The 16,849-nt window shown below is 39.9% G+C and overlaps 1 protein-coding gene across 1 annotated transcript; it reads left to right on the top strand.

Annotated features, from left to right (window-relative positions):
- Positions 1–1,447: 1,447 nt before the first annotated feature.
- On the top strand, positions 1,448–14,926 carry LOC308376314 (disintegrin and metalloproteinase domain-containing protein 9-like; the record flags this gene model as incomplete). The annotated part of the gene is made up of 22 exons (XM_080852609.1): positions 1,448–1,526; positions 4,833–4,936; positions 5,060–5,118; positions 7,271–7,349; positions 7,776–7,852; positions 8,152–8,377; positions 9,365–9,430; positions 9,773–9,841; positions 10,132–10,301; positions 10,758–10,833; positions 11,170–11,318; positions 11,566–11,731; positions 11,952–12,044; positions 12,136–12,331; positions 12,473–12,566; positions 12,873–13,050; positions 13,268–13,348; positions 13,440–13,545; positions 13,684–13,807; positions 14,202–14,271; positions 14,621–14,685; positions 14,866–14,926. The coding sequence occupies 22 exons, from the start codon at positions 1,448–1,450 to the stop codon at positions 14,924–14,926; spliced, it is 2,388 nt and encodes a 795-aa protein (XP_080708735.1).
- Positions 14,927–16,849: the final 1,923 nt, after the last annotated feature.

Raw genomic sequence — 16,849 nt, 5'->3', positions numbered from 1 at the left:
GGATCAGTGATCCCCTTGGCATATGTGCACATTGAGAACCTAGTAAGTGTTCACAAGCACGGGTCCCACAAGGCCCTATGAATGTTCACCACCAGCTGCTGTATGAACCTCTATGAGGGCAAAGCATAATAAAGCTGGGGTGTAATGGCAACCACTGTATTTACACGCGCTAATAGATACGGTCCTGTTTATTATATCGTAGTATTTATGTGCTACCGAGGGGGCGGGGCCCCGAGCACGACGCACGTCTCTCTGCCTATCGGCGTGAATGAATAAGCTCTTTGATTGGTCCGTGACACTAGGTTAAGTCCCGTTTGTTATATCTGGTCCCTTACTAAAGGAACCGAGGTTACGTAAGTAACCGAGACGTTATTTTCAGTAAAGCCATCCTTCTTTTTACGCCATACCCACCTGTGTCTGTTGCCAAAAAGCTTAAGTTTCTTTTCATCCGACCAGTCCCAGTCCTCGTATCGCTTAAAAAACTTGAAGCGCTTACATTTGTGGTAACATAACAGAAAAGGCCTTATTTCTGGCATGCTCTCCAAAGAATCAGTTGGCATGTAGGAGGCATCTGATGGTCATTTTGGAGACTTGGTGCCCCTGTAACTCGTCAACAGTGTTTCTTGGCTTTATTTATTTTGCCACTCTTACAATCTTCCTCAATGCTTCAGCAACATTACATTTATAATATTTTCTAGGGGTGCCAATAGTTGTGTCACATGTGAGAAATTTACTTCAATTAAAGGCAGGGATTTCTGTATGAGATTAGGGTAATTCACCAAAAGGTACATTTCTTATAACCCGTTTATTTTTTTAATAATAAACAATGATTGTGGAGTGGATTGTATTCATGTAAATCACATTGAATTGCATCTGTGAATGAAACATGGTATATAAACTTGCACAGTAAGACACAATTCCGGCATTACCGATATAACCTAGTATTAGATAACCTATTTAGTGATAGAAAGTCTATGATGATTTCTGTGTTCCTGAAAACGGTTCTCTTGGTTCCATGGGAGAAGGGTTTGCCTCTGTCCACATGTCCTGTCATTTAAAACCTGCAGTGAATACAAAGTGAAAAAGAAAACTGCCTATATTATCAGTCACACGAATCTATCCAGAACCAAGATAATGCTTAACGTCAATCCTATCCATTATAGTACAACACTACATCGATCCGATGTTTCCACTCTCCTAACTGGCTACGTTGACAGAGTTCCGTTGTTAGTCATGTCGACTTCCTTTGCCAGTCAATGATGACAAACTTGACTTGCGGTTAAGAGTATATAAATTCATGTGTGTGTATTGAGATGATGTTCATTTGTGTGGATATTGTGTTGTTTTAGACTATATGGTATATAATATATGTAAAATAAAAGCAGGCTGCATTTAAAGTGGTATTATTCTCTGTTAAATACGCCACTGCTAATTTGTCTGAACAAACATGGAGAGAAGATTATATCTTTGCTACCATATCGTCTTCCTCACTGCTTTTAGCGTTGAGTTTGTCAACTGCAATAGAGGTAAGTTGCTACATGCGAACTGTAACAACATGTCATTATCTTTTTGCATCATGTTAGTGTATCACCTAGCCACAACGCAATTTATTGACGTTTTCGTGTCGTTATAATGTGAGCAATGACAGCCCTCTATGTTATGATGTGATGATTGTATTGGTAGGTCACTATTTGTTCTGTGGTGAGGTGACCCATTGCTGAATGATTATATTTGTTGAGTTTAGATATGGAAGCATTTAACCTTTATAGGACCTCTTACACAGGAAATTTTGAAGAGTAAATTTTACTCAATTTGAGTAAAATTTTACTCCCAAAAAGACAGTATTTGGTCCCAGTCCAAAAAGAGTAAAATTTACTCTCGTCATAGAGTTACATTTTCAGAGTTATTTCTATTCTATCTAGAGTTCATATTTTACTCCACAAGATTAAAATGTACTCAATTTAGCATAAAATGAGAACAACTCCAACACCATTTCACTCAATACAGAGTTGTATTTTACCCTATACAGAGTAGTAACTGCCTCAAAATAGAGTTCCAATTCTACTATTAATTGAGTTGTTTTTTTACTCTGTACAGAGTAGTAACTGCCTCAAAATAGAAGTCTAATTCTACTACGACTAGAGTTCTATTTCACTCAATAAAGAGTTGTATTTTACTCAATAGTGTTTTTTAATAATGATAACTGGATTAAAATGTTTGAAATAAAAAAGACCAGAAAATGAATATTCAACCATGCACTTTTATTTTTCTTAAATGCATATCACATGCACTGAGCACCCATAATATATGAGGGGGGAAAAAAAGTCTTTCAGGGTGACACATCCCTATAATTTTTTGATAAAAACAAATAGAATATTGTAAACTGGTATGCACATCACCACACCATCAGTAGCTGCAGATAAAGCTGTAAAATATTGCAATTGCCATCAGCCCAGCCAAAACATATATGCCCAATTGGTGGGCCATCACAATTTGGACACAATGTGCTCTTTGAAATTGGGTCGGTTAGATAAAACAGGAGAAAATATGAATAAATTAGAATTTGAGTTATGGGCAAAGAAATTCAGAATTCCATTGTTCATCTCCAGTGCAATAGTTAGAGCTTAGCGATTCTTTTATCACAGGAAACAGTATGGGACAATAAACAAACTTGAATCATTACTGTATGACATCTGCATATCGAATGCTTTGTAACAAAAAAGCTCTTTGACATCAACAACATGAGGTCCTTCTGCAGTACACACAACTTTAAATGCATAAAAATGCTCATCCATACACAGTGTTTGGAGTGCAAATGTACACAACAGTAGCCTCTCATCTTTAAGAACAACACGGTGGATTTTGTGAAAAACTGGCATCTCATTAAGCACTTTAAGACAAACAACTAAACCTGGACGATACATATTTCCATGGTGTTTGGCCCATCTAACATCCAACACCTTAGTGTCAATTGATACCTGAAGAGCCTCTGCTATCTCACAGCCCCTGTCCATCACGTTTAAAGCTACCATTTTACTTGGACCAAGCACCAGTCTGTCGGGCTCAAATGTCATAGGCATATTGTCAATCTTCATTTGAAAAACTAAAATAAAGATTAGTATGGGAAGCCAAGTGGTGCTCTGTGCTGATCTGGGAGAGTTGTTCTCCACAGAATCAGATACAAAAAATAAAATTAAAAAAAAGTGGTTGGAGAACCATAGTTTTCTCCAAATTGCACATTAAATTTGGAATAGCTTTTTAATAACACGCCATTGAAAAGGTAGCCAGTTGTGTGTGGACTCAACCAGATTGGTAACAAATCAACGATCTATCAGTTGAACTACATGTCAATTTTACAGGAAATGTCTATAAATTCAACCTCATTACTGTAAGGTATATCATACTATTTGCTATCATACGGTCGATTTTGATGTTAAATATAATGCCAAGAAGAGCGTGGTAATGGTCTGTAGAACTAAGGAGGACATGGATATTAAGTTACCTGCCTTTCATCTTTCTGGGCAAGCTCTGGGGGTGTCCAATAGTACCAAATACTTAGGGCACATTATCACAGACACATTGGAGGATGATGCTGACATGTTTAGACAGAGGAGATTGCTCTATGTCCAAGCTAACATGTTGGTAAGAAAATTCCACCACTGTACATATTATGTAAAAAATTATTTGTTTAGAGCAGGGGTCTTCAACGTTTTTCAGGCCAGGGACCCCCAAACTGATGGCGAGATGAGCAGGGACCCCCTACTATATAAATTGCATAACATTTTGTTTATAATATACTGGGCCTAGTGCCAAATAAACATATCTACCCTGTTATTGTGTCGATGGCACACATCCTCCCACATTAGTGAGATGTATCTTTAACAATTTATAGGTAAAAACAAGACCAGCTATGGAGTTTGGTCCGCCATCTTTTATTTTTGACCTTCGCGCTCTTTAGACTTGAGCAGAAACGCGATTTGATTGGCTAGTTCCTGTGCATGAAAGGTGCTGTGAGTGAACCGGTGCCCAGCTTGAGAGAGCTCCTGTGGGTAGCTGAATGTGTCGATTCGACTGAGAGATAACGTCTTCTCGATCAATTTATACGTTCGCTACAATATGTTGGATTTATGTTAATGTAAATTTAAAGGGAATAAATACAATTCTGATTTGGAAGACATTTAAATTTGTGAAAAAAAAAATTGGTTGAATTTTTTTTGATATTTTTTTTTAGAAATATATAAAAAAAAATATTTTATCAACCAAAGATTTCGCGACCCCCCTGCAGTACCTCCGCGGACCCCCTGGGGGTCGCGGACCCCCTGTTGAAGACCCCTGGTTTAGAGCCTATTGCACCCCTCTCTATACAGCTCCACTCTGGGTGAATTACAAGAAGGAGAGCTTGCGTAAATTGAAAGTAGCCTATAATGACTGTCTTAGGATACTCCTGAAGAAACCCAGGAGTACTAGAGCCAGTCAGCTGTTCTGTAATATGGGTCTAACCACCTTCATGGCCTTGCTGAGGAACCTTACTTTTAAGTTTATGTGTCGGCTGGACCGCTCTTCAAATGTTATAATTGATCTGATGACAGACCCTGGCCGCAGCTCTGTCAAGTAAACATCTAAGATCTGGGAACACTGGCATAAGTGCCTTTTTTAGCCCTTCTTTCCTTGTGTATTTATATGTATTTATGATTGTATGTACAGTATGTATGTATATTTATATGTAATTTATTGATTTTATGTATTGTACATCTTCTTTGTGGGCCTTGAGCATGTAAAAAAGTTTATTATTATACTATATTAATAGCATTCTGTCACCAATCTATCTGTAGGCTCTGCCTCCCAGCAAACCTCCCGCTTTTCTACTTATGAGGTGACTGTACCAAAACGCATGACAAGACAGAAGAGAGATCTGGATGACCAAGACACAGGGAAGGTAAATATCAAATCCACATCTCCCAGGTGGAAATGTACTTTACTCTAAACTAATGTGTCCTGTTTGTTTCTCTTGGCTTGATTAGCTTAAAAACTTTTATTTTGTATCTAATCTTTTTTAAAGGTGTCTTACACCATCCAAGCCCAGGGCAAGGAGCATGTTGTGGTTCTGGAGAGGAATAAGTAAGTGTCACACCTGTCTATCCATTCATGATGTTCACTCATGTCCATCAGTAAGCCTTTAGAACAAGGACATTGTGACATGCAGTTTCATGTACATCACCAGTAACACGTAGGACAAACCATATGTAAGTACGATATGTGGTGATTAGGTGAACTGATTTTGGTGGGAGGAGGAGCAGGAGAATGCGTTGGCTTTAATGCAGCCTAGAACTATAGTTATTTCAGAATTTTCATAGACATTTGTGCCTTTTCCAGGTTATTGTGCTTATTGCACATGCAAATGCAAATATGCAGAGAGTTGGTTACAAGAACCCTCTGAGACTTGGAAGAGGCTGCCATTTATGTTAGTGCAGTCAGATAGGTCATCTGTTGTTGACTTAACATCATCAACACTTAACCTTGATAGGCCATTGGTATGCATGAATTAAATATGACATTTATCAATAGGTTTAAATAAGTGTAAATGTGTTAGGTTAGGTCAAAAGCTTTCTTTCTGTTGATGCACTTTCCTTTGAAGGAACAATGTGTAGTTTTTAGTGGGATCTATTAGTAGAAATGGATTTTAGTAGTCATTATAATATTTTAATTGCTCCATAATTACCTTTCACTATGAATTGTTGTGTTTTCGTTATCTTAGAATATCTACATAGTTGGTCCTCTTCCACAGAGTCCGCCATGTTGTACTGTCATGTTTCTACAGAAGCCTTGAACAGACAAACCAAATCACTGGCCTGAGATATGGCTTTTCACGTTGTTATGCCATTTGACGGTCATCGCAAGTCCTCGCACACACTTGTAAAGGGAAGGTCATTCAGTCGGCTGCAATTCAGCAACCTCACCACTAGATGCTCAAAAACTACACACTGTACCTTTAATTGAGCACCATCTAACAAAATGCTCAGGATATCTACATTTTTGTGAGTCCAGACCAGTAGCTAGTTATAATTATCTTAAATCTAAGAAAATTCCACCACATAATGGTGACTTATCTGTGGCTATCTGGCTGTGTATTCCAGAATGTATGAGCATCTTTCTTAAACAAGAGCAGGGCCGTCTATCAATATAGAATACCCCCTAAAATGTGCCCCCTATATAGACTACCCCCTAAAAAAGGTAGTATCATTGGCGAGGCATGATCCAGCTACAATCTGACAAACTGTTTGTGAAGTGTATTTAAGCAGTTTAGAGAGAATCAGTATGTTTTAATCAACAAAGGTTTAAATGGCAAAAAGGGACCAATTGTGATTGTGGTTCAGTTGTGGTTTTGATCGCATTGTTTTTACATATTTAAAAAATTATGTGATCACATCACTTAAAAATTTAAAAACCTTGCTGGGTTTAGAGACTTCAAAAACAGATTTTCCCGAAACTTCCTTGGTTTGACTGAGGATGTGATTGTGGATTTTTGGTAGCGTAGGAGAGACACCATGTGTTCTTCCTTTCACACCAGTTATGCAAGCTTTTCCCTGAAAGGAAATTAGAATGAGGAACAGATTGTGAAATGTGGCTTGACTAGTGCCACCCCCAGCCCATGGTTGGCCTATATGCTGATGCAAAATATATCATGCTGTCCCAAGTGCTGCAACTGCATTAAAACGTGTACAAACTGTCAGTTTTGTTGGATAATCTGTTGCACAACTCATTTCTTTCTCTTTATCTGAGTCAGTGCTGTCACTTCTATTTAAAAAAAGTCCTGAGTATGATGTTTGTGTGAGCGTGTGTGGGTGTGAGTGAGCGACTGATTTTTTTTTTCAGATATTGTGTAAGTAATGCACTGCATTACCACACAGCTGGGGTGAGCTAAACTCAGCGAAGTGTGTATAGCAAAATGTACGTACATGTGATGAAGATCTTGGTTGTCAACACATCATGGTCTGACAGAGAGGCCCATGTGGCTGCAGACTTATTGTAATTCATAGAATTGCATCTTTTTGTTTTGTTTTGTCTATTACAAAGAAAGGCCAAAAGGGAATGAAGTGACAAAGAGATGACTTAGGACAGCACTCTGCTCACACACAAAAACACACCCCTCAAAAAGCTTCTACCTATGATGCATTGAAGTGTGCCCGATTGGAAATGAATGTTTATTAAAACAGTACAGGTACTGCATTATTAATCCGTGTTTTTTCATCGGGATGTGTTCTGTTCACAGACTTCTGCTTCCTAAGGATTTCACCGTTTACACATATGACAAAGATGGCTACCTTATCACTGAAAGACCTGACATGCAGGTAAGACAAACAAACACAAACTGCATATTCACTATCTTTTTCTAGTTATTGTTTGCCCAATGCTGTGATGTGTAATCCATGACCACATATAGATCATACATACAACACACAAACTCACATCTTCCTGAACCAACACAAAGACTTATGGAGTCAAGCGAGACATTTCTGTGTCAAAAAGATGGGGGCAGAACTGTTTGGAAGGTCAGACATGTTGGTCAAAGATGAAGCATTTAGCAAGATCATTTCAAGCACTGATACGCTCAGTTTGTAACAAGAACCTTCTTATACCTTCCTAAACTAAAACTATACTGACAGGGGAGCCTCTCTGACAGGAGAGCAGGTTACTATGGAAACATACACGTGTATAATTTTGCAAATTAACTAATCTTTCCCTAATGTAAATATTCACCCTTCACTCCTATCCAGAATCACTGCCACTACAAAGGCTATGTGGAGGACATTGAGTTTTCGTCTGCATCTGTCAGCCTCTGCTCTGGATTCAAGTAACTTCCCATTTTGCTATGGCTGAAATGGAGTGTCTTTGACCTTGTTGTATAGTTGTTCTTAGAGTGATAGCTTGTTTGCTATCTACATTATGTTCTTTTTGGGGTATCACTAAACTTATAGCTTTAACTCAGTGGTTACTACAATAAAGGAATCTGCCAGTGCAAAAGGATTTTCAAACTCATATTGGTCTCACGAGAAACAAACTTCCTTATAGAATATCTCGACCTTCACCACATGTCTTGACTTCAAGAGAGATGTGCATGTGTGATACATGTTTGTCTGTGTGCCTTCTCAGTGGGTTCCTGACGATAGGGAACGCTACACTTGGGATCGAGCCTTTGGAGGGTTCCTCTGACTTTGAGCATGTGGTGTACCGCTTAGAGGATGAGAAGACGGAACCTCTCAGCTGCGGAACCCCTCACACCCATCGCCATGATGACAACGACACCTCTTCCACTGCCCAAACCATCGTCCACTCTCACAGTGATGTATCTGGGATCCCTGTCAGCCATCTCCTCAGAGTGAGTGTGAGCGTGTGTATGTACGCTTGTTTAATGCCATTTATTTGCACATATTCTCCAGTAGCAGCCCATAGGTTGAGTATGACTCATGAGCGCCATGACTTTTCTCAAAGGTTTCTGGCTAAATTGACCATGAGGAACAAAACTAGGGTGCTGTCGTTTACTGTAATAATAATAACAATAATAATAATAATAATAAACTTTATTTAAAACCTTTCATGCTAAATAATGCAGCTCAAAGTGCTTTACAGCAAATACTTAAAAATAGACATCTAATAAACATAAAAACTAGGAAATAGTGCAAAACAAATACATTAAAGAAAAAAATACAAATTCATAATGATAATAATAATTATTAAATTAGCATAAAAACTGTGAAAGAGTGCATAAAGATGAGAAAAAATCTAATTAAAACTGAATACATAAAATGCATAGCACAAGATAGAAAATAAAACTCTGCAGAAATATTTTTCAACCCCTTAATACCAAGACAAAAAAAAATATATAATTAAGTTAAATGAAAAGTATTTATATATATATATACAGTATATATATATATATATATGTTCCCCAGGGTCAAATTAGCCAGAAACAGTTGATAAAAGTCGTGCAGAACATAATGCATACTCAATTTGAGCCTGCTAGTGGAGTACGTTTTGGGCCCGACGCAAATGTAAAAAAATTGGCTTGAAAAGTAACTGTTTTAGAACTAAAAATGTGTATTCCGGGCATTTTGAGACCAAATTCAAGTGTCTACGACCTTCAAAAGCTGAGATACAGATGTGCTGGACGTGTGCCCAAAGGGCGTGGAAAAATCTTGATGTTCGGGTCGGGTTACAGTAAATGACAGCACCCTAGATTTGTTCCTCATGGTAAAATTAGCCAGAAACCATTGAGAAAAGTTCAAAAAGTCATGTCGCTCATACTTCATACTCAACCTATTACCTCCTACTCCAGTAATAAGTGAATGTGTGTGTTTTTCACCAGGGGAGGCGAGCTGTATTGCTGCAGACACACTACGTGGAGCTGATAATCGTGGTGGATTACAAAGCAGTGAGTAACATGTACACCAACCCTCCATCATTAGGTCTAGTTGTTCATATGAAGCTGATTTCTCATTTCCTTATTTTCCATATTTGTTCCAAGCATTCACCTGATTGGTAAAACATTTAATAATTGTTGTCCTTACTAAAATCGAGGAGCAAGTTTTCATTTTGATTTATTTTCTTGTTAGATGGTGGGGCAAAAAGTCTGTAAATTATTTTTAAATTGGACTCAGATAGAATGGATTCAATAATGTTATATCAGTGTCACAAGACACAAGTTATATTCCTTATCCCCGTCTCTCCTCTTTTCTCTTCTGCTGTTTTTCTCTTCCTGTTTCCTCACCAACAGTTCAAAAAAGTGAATAATGAGACCAAGACTCGAGAGCATATGATGCAAGTTGCTAATCGCCTAGATAGTGTAAGTAGTAATCTGAAATAGACAATATGTGTATCTTTCTGAGTTTTTATGACAGTGACACACATTCTTCTCTTTTCTGTAGTGTTTGAACTGTGTTTTTTTTTTACTTTGAATTCTCTTATTCTTTTCTTTTTCATTCACTTTCTCACAAACCTCAAACACTTTCTCATTTGTCCTTCTCACCATGTCGTCCAACCTTACACATTCTCTCCCCTTCTTCTCTTCCCTTTCTCTACAATTCTTCCTCATCTCTCCTCTCTGGACCCATCCTTTGCCCTGACCTCTTTTAGATGTACGAGGCCCTGAACATCCGTGTGGTGTTGGTGGGGCTTGAGATCTGGACGGCAGGGAACCTCATCAATGTCACCAGAGATGCTGGGAAAGTGCTGAGCCGTTTCACGGACTGGAGGAGGCAAAATCTGCTGCCCCGCCAACGCCATGACTCTGCTCATTTTGTGGTGTATGTGTGTGTTTGCCTATATGTGTGTGTATCTGTCTGTGTTTGTGTATCACTCTATGTGTGTGAAGCTATCTATGTGTGTGTATCTGTCTATGTGTGTGTATGAGTCTGTGTGTGTGTGTCTGTCAATGTGTGTGTATCTGTCTATGCGTGTGTGTCTGTCTATTTGTGTGTGTATCTGTCAATGTGTGTCTGTGTCTGTCTATGTGTGTGCATGTGGCTATTTATTTATGTGTGTTTGTGTTTCTGTGTGTGTGTGTGCAACCATTCAAATTTCGGGTCTTTGGGCCTTAACTTTCATTTGCAGACCCAATTAAATAATACAAATGTTTATGTGTGTGTGTGTGTGTGTGTGGTTGTGTTGTGTGTGGGGGGGGGGGGGGGTTGAACTCCTCTCTCCTCTTTTTGTCTCTGCCTTCATCCTGTTCTCTTCTCCCCCTCTCTTTTCTTCTGTAGGGCCCAGCACCTTGGCATCGGAGGGATGGCCTTTCTTTCCAGTGTCTGCAGCCATACAAGTGCTGGAATTAACATTGTAAGGCAGCAGAGTCTCACTGCACTACAGTCTCAACAAAATGCCCTTCTTTCACTTCACAAAAATAATGGGGGAAAACCACCAGACCAGTAAATCCACCAATAATAAAACTCTGTTCAATGTTGTCTGTTGTTTATGAAACCCATGTCAAATCTAATTCAGTCTGTCAGATGTGATCTTCAAACTATTCAAGTGATAAATCTATATGAATTGTCTGACATATATTTATAAAAAATGTGTGCTGACCTGTTTTATGAGGAGTCACTCTTTGGGTCCCGTACTAAGGAATCTGTCTATTGGATTGCATTCATGTGATTACCAATGTTCCGTCTACAGCATGGCAGTACGGGCTCCCTCTCATGGATCATGGCTCATGAACTGGGGCACAACCTGGGAATGGATCATGATCGTGCAGGCTGCTACTGCTCAAGTCGTAAATGCGTCATGGGTGCCCGTGCCAAGTGTGGAAACTCATGTGATGATAAGTGAGTGGAAGTCTTGATTTATTCGTTTGGGAATGTGGGGGGAGTGGGTGAATAACATTGCTTTTAATAATGTGATGAGAAGGATAAAAAGATCAGCCACAATGCTTTTTGAGGCAGATGTTATTCAGATTATTTGATGCGAAGGAAATAATTGACCAAAGAAATGATATTTCCTGCTTTGTCTTTCAATCTCTTCATCTATCACCTTGTCCTGGACCTCAATCTTTATTCTTTTTTCTTATTGCAGATTATTTAGCAGCTGCAGTGCTGATTACTTTGAGTCAAAGATACTGAGACTTGGCCACAAAAACTGCCTGCTCAACATTCCACAGCCACACGAAACCTACCGCAAGCCCTACTGCGGCAACCAGTTAGTGGACCCAGGAGAGGAGTGTGACTGTGGCTCTGAGGAAGTGTGTTTGTGTGTGTGTGTGTGTGAAGCAGGGTCTGTGTGTTTCTCTCTATAACCTCTGTACCTCACTGGTTAGATGGGGCCAGGGGGAAATATTTTCTCACTCACTGTCTCTCTCTTTCTTTCTCACGCTCTCTCTCTGTCTCTCTCTCTCTCTCTGTCTCTCTCTCTCTCTCTCTCTCTCTCTCTCTCTCTCTCTCTGTCTCTCTCTTCCTTCTCAGGAGTGTGAGAAGGACCCGTGCTGTGAACCAAAAACCTGTAAGATGAAGTCCTGGGCTCAGTGTTCCAATGGTGAATGCTGCAGGAACTGTAAAGTAAGTAATCTCACACTAGCTTTAAAAACATTTGAGGACTGTTTTATATGTATATATTTTTAGGTTGCTAAAGATTGTCTTTCACCTTCAGTTCCTGCCAGGTGGCTATGAGTGCCGCAGCCGGTCAGACGAGTGTGACCTACCTGAGTACTGCAATGGCTCGTCTCCTGTCTGTCAGGCTGATGTGTATTTGCAGAACGGACACCTCTGCAAGAACAGCCAATCATATTGTTACAACGGCATATGCCAGCACTACGATGGCCAATGCCAGATTTTGTTTGGCCCCAGTGAGTTTCAGCGTCTCTTCAGATCTGCATTTCATTCGGTGGAAACTAAAACCCAAGCAGCTCTCAACAAAGAGCACCTGTGTGTGTGTGTGTGTGTGTGTGTGTGTGTGTGTGTGTGTGTGTGTGTGTGTGTGTCAACAGAGTCAAAGTCAGCTGCCAACGTTTGTTATGAAGTTGTGAATTCTAAGGGGGACCGCCATGGAAACTGTGGCAGCAACCGGAAGTGCAGTGCCAGGTTAGCACATGTTGATGCACAAATATGCCCATTCAACATCATACAAACAAGCAGGGCAGTAGTGTTCTATGACAGCATGCCAATCAAAATGGTATGATTAATTACATGTGGTATATGGATGCATGCATACTATCTACCCCTCTGCATTTATCAACACCAGGGTTTAAAAAGGCATTTAAATGTGCAAACCTGTGTGATGTATGTATAGGAATTGATATATACAGTATATGAAATAGCTGTATGTGTAAGGGATGGGGTTATCTCTGTGTATGTACAGTATGCGTATATGTGCCTGCTCCTCTGCAGGAATGCCAAGTGTGGGAACCTGCAGTGTGACAATGTGAACTCGGATACGGTGTTTGGCACCCACCTCCTCGAAACCCGCATTGGTGAAAACAAGTGCTGGGGGTTGCACTTCGAAATGGGGTCTGATATGATGGATCCGGGCATGGTGAATGATGGAACAAAGTGTGGGGAGAACAGGGTGAGCCGGCATTACAGGGAAATGTAGAAAGCCTCTGGAACACACACACACGCATACAAAAAATGTCAAATGTTATTGTGAACAAGCAGTCCTACTGAAAGTGCAGTACTAATGATGAAAGGTGTGAAATAATCAGAGGAACTGCGGACTTTAAGATTTGATTTGCTGAATCCTCTAATTAAATCTTTGTGTGTTTCTGTGTGTGTCTTGTCCTCAGGTGTGCTTGAATCATGAATGCAAGGACGTATCAGAGCTCAAGTATGACTGTGACATGGAGAACAAATGCCATGGCCATGGGGTAGGACAGCGATTCCCAACTGATCTCTCATCCTCATCCAGCTTTCCCCATCTCTCTGTGTCTTCCTCTGATTCATGTGTTCGTGTTGCAGGTCTGTAACAACATTAAGAACTGCCACTGTGATTATGGCTGGGCTCCTCCCTTCTGCAAGGATGAGGGCTATGGGGGCAGCATGGACAGCGGCCCCACGTGGAACGGTAGGACAGGGGTGCCTGAGAGGCTGTAAAGTGTAAAGCATCCATATTGAATGAAACATATGAAATAGTTATTCATTTAACCTGAATCTCACTATATATGGGCGTCTCCCTCTTTCTGTCTAACCCCTTTAACTGTAGACAAAGATACGTCCCTCAGGGATGGTTTGCTGACGTACTTCTTCGTAGTTCTACCTCTGCTCCTGCTGGGTCTTTTTGTGTTTCTTGGTTGGAACCGGCTGCAACAACAGCTCTGCAAGAGGAGGTGGGAGTCAGTCACTTAGGGTTGTGGGATCAGGGACAGGACAGGAAATTAGGTCTTAGTCAAGGTCAAGTTTGTGAACCCCACATAGCCCTAAAGACGGCATATCGATAAGTGTCTGGCACATAGCAATGTATAGTTTGTGATGGCATAGAGGTTGTACAGTATAAAGCATTTAGAGTGTAGGTTTAAAAAAAATAGTAGGTTTAGCCTTTTGGTAGCATTTATTCAAGGTTTAGCATTTAAGTGTGTCTGATTATACAGTACTAATATAAATAGTTAGAAGTAATGTTTTCACTTCAGGAGTTGTAAGTGGTTCCATATGGAAGTGGAAACATGTGCCAAAAGAAGAAGAGGTCAATCTTTTTTACTGTCTTTTACAAACTCTCTCAAACAGGGCTGACTCTGGACAGCAGACCAACAACCAAGACCCAACTGCTCAGACTGGAAACCCTTTAAATGATGGAGTGAGTCAGAACACACAAAACAAACAAACAAACAAACGTATCTCTCAGTCACACACACAAACACACACACACACACACACACACACACACACACGCGCGTACGCACACGCACACAAACACAAACACATCAACTGCATAGACAAGCATGGTAAGAACTAAGTTACCACAGATTTCATAAAAATATCTTCAAAAATGTGTTGGCGTCAAGCAGGTCCCATGGAAATGGTTAAATCATCATTCTACCAACACAGGGCCTTTCAAGAGATTAGTCAATGTTTAGAATTATGCCACGTTTGTGTGCATGTATCTAGTTAAAACATCCAAAAGCTCTGTGTTATGTGCGTTGCAGGTTGTTCACTCCTCAAACAGAACCTTTGTGCCTTCTGGACTCTGGGTCCCTCAGCCACTACACAAGTAAGGTCTCATGGTCAGACACCTGGCTTATGGTACTGAAATGGGTTCATTACTAGAGATCTGCAATAATAAGATATGATGACCATTCACCTTACCCTCACCCTTTATCTTGCTCTCTCTCTCTCTCTCTCTCTCTCTCTCTCTCTCTCTCTCTCTCTCTCTCTCTCTCTCTCTCTCCAGGCTCCATACTGTAGAGACACACGTAAGACCTCAGGGACCTCCTCTTCTACCTCCTGTGTAGTGCTCACACTACCAAGACAAGGGTGTGTGTGAAGATCCAGGCGTTGGTGTATACACATGAGAGGCAGTATAGAGTACCAGCTGTTGGCAAACCAATTGCTCTCAGCGTTGTCTCAATATCAAAGATTATGCAGGAAGTAATATTCTGTGTAGATGATGAAAAAAGTGTTTCAATCTCTATACTGTTTATTTGTTCTGTCAGTTTGTTTAATCAGATGTATTGAATAAAATATTTTTCACTTTTGCAAGTGGAAAATTGTGAGTTTAAAAAAATCTTTCAATGTGCATCTTTAACAGCTCTTCATCAGATTATAGGCATTCCCAGAGTTTAACATGATTCGATTGTCCCATCTGGTGGTGGCAGCGTGTGTGTGTTTGTGTGTGTGTCTGTGTCTGAACTTCTTTTCTGACGGCATCTGTAGTTTCATATGCTTCATTTACATAGACTCACACTCTAACACTCCTTTCTCTATCTTCATCAACCATACCAACCAGATACTTATTAAGGCGAACATTTGTGGAGGCATTGTGCCCTGTTCACTGATATCTAGTGTGCCTTACACTCTCAAACAGTTAATACAGTTAACCTATTACTGTAACATAATCCAATTAACAAATGAGCCTAGTAATTTACCATAGTAGGCATCCAGGGCCACTTCGAGGCACATTACGCAGGTTTTCAAGGTGTTTTTTTTTTTTAAGGGAACTAGTTTTATAATATCCTTTAATTAATTTGTATTGCATATGGTCATGTGAAGGACAGAAAAACACCAGGTGCACAGCCTGTTCACTTTTGTGAACAGAATCTTTGAAAATATAGGCCTATATACAGCTCAGTCATATTGTGTGAGTATAAAGTGCTTTGATTATTTCCATGCTTGTTGTATCCCATACATTAGATCTAGTACTTTATACGGGAAACATGGTTATAGTCATAACCCAGCTGATTTTATAGCACATTACCAAACATATAGTCCAAAATACATAAATAAGCAAACTAGTTAGCTTTTGTGAGTGCCAACTGTGATGTTTGTAGGTGTTTGAAAGGCAACTTGGTTTGCTTTAGCTAGTAAGCATGTTAGGTGAAACTGTGACTGTTGCCTTAAAGCAGCAATAAGTAGTTTTTGGCTTGGAGCTCCCCCTAGCGGCGAAACCTGTTGAAATTAGCTTGCTTCGTTTATGAAAACCTAGCGAGTCATCAACTTTGCTAACACAGTCAACCATCAAGCAAGTGCAAGACAAGACAAAGCAGGACAGCAAATAAACTACTTACTAATCCAGCAGAAGGATGGCTAGCTGTGAATCGAAATCGCTACCTGATCCTAGTCGCGAATGCTCAGACACAAAGGACCGGGTGGCTCCAGGAATCCTACAGACCGCAGTAACTTCCCTACAGACCCCCAATGGCAATGACGGAGAGGCCATTCTCCATATTACAGTAAAATGAATTGTAGCGGCACAATTTTTTCAAGCTGTTATTTTAAGGTAGAATTTTTACATAGTGTTACTTTAAAGGCAAGTTCAAAATTCAGCTAATTGCTCTTCACAATCTAACTGTTAAGTGTGTGCGCTCAAATAAACTATGGTGTTTGTGTTATAGAGACTGACCAGGCCATGAACAATTCCAGCCAATCAGCAGGAGCACAGAAGGGAGGGTTGTTATTGGAATGGCTTAAATATCACAAACTTTTCACAAGAATCGCAGACTGCGTCTCTAACTCGCCATTTAAACTTTAGTTTCGGGTGAAGGGACTGGGTAGTTCAGTTGAACAACAGCAGCACCAGAAATTTGACTCAGATAAGAGTTTATTTGCTGAAGACCCAGCTGTCTATTTATCATTCCAGTAACTTAATCAGGTTACTCTCACTGATGTGTCAGCTACTCTTTGTTTTTGTCTTGTACTTACCCTGTAAGTAGTTGTAA

The sequence above is a fragment of the Sprattus sprattus genome (genome assembly GCF_963457725.1).
Source record: "Sprattus sprattus genome assembly, chromosome: 15".
Lineage (NCBI taxonomy): Eukaryota > Metazoa > Chordata > Actinopteri > Clupeiformes > Clupeidae > Sprattus > Sprattus sprattus.
Note: the sequence above shows the minus strand (reverse complement) of the source record. Positions and strands in the feature narration are given on the sequence as shown.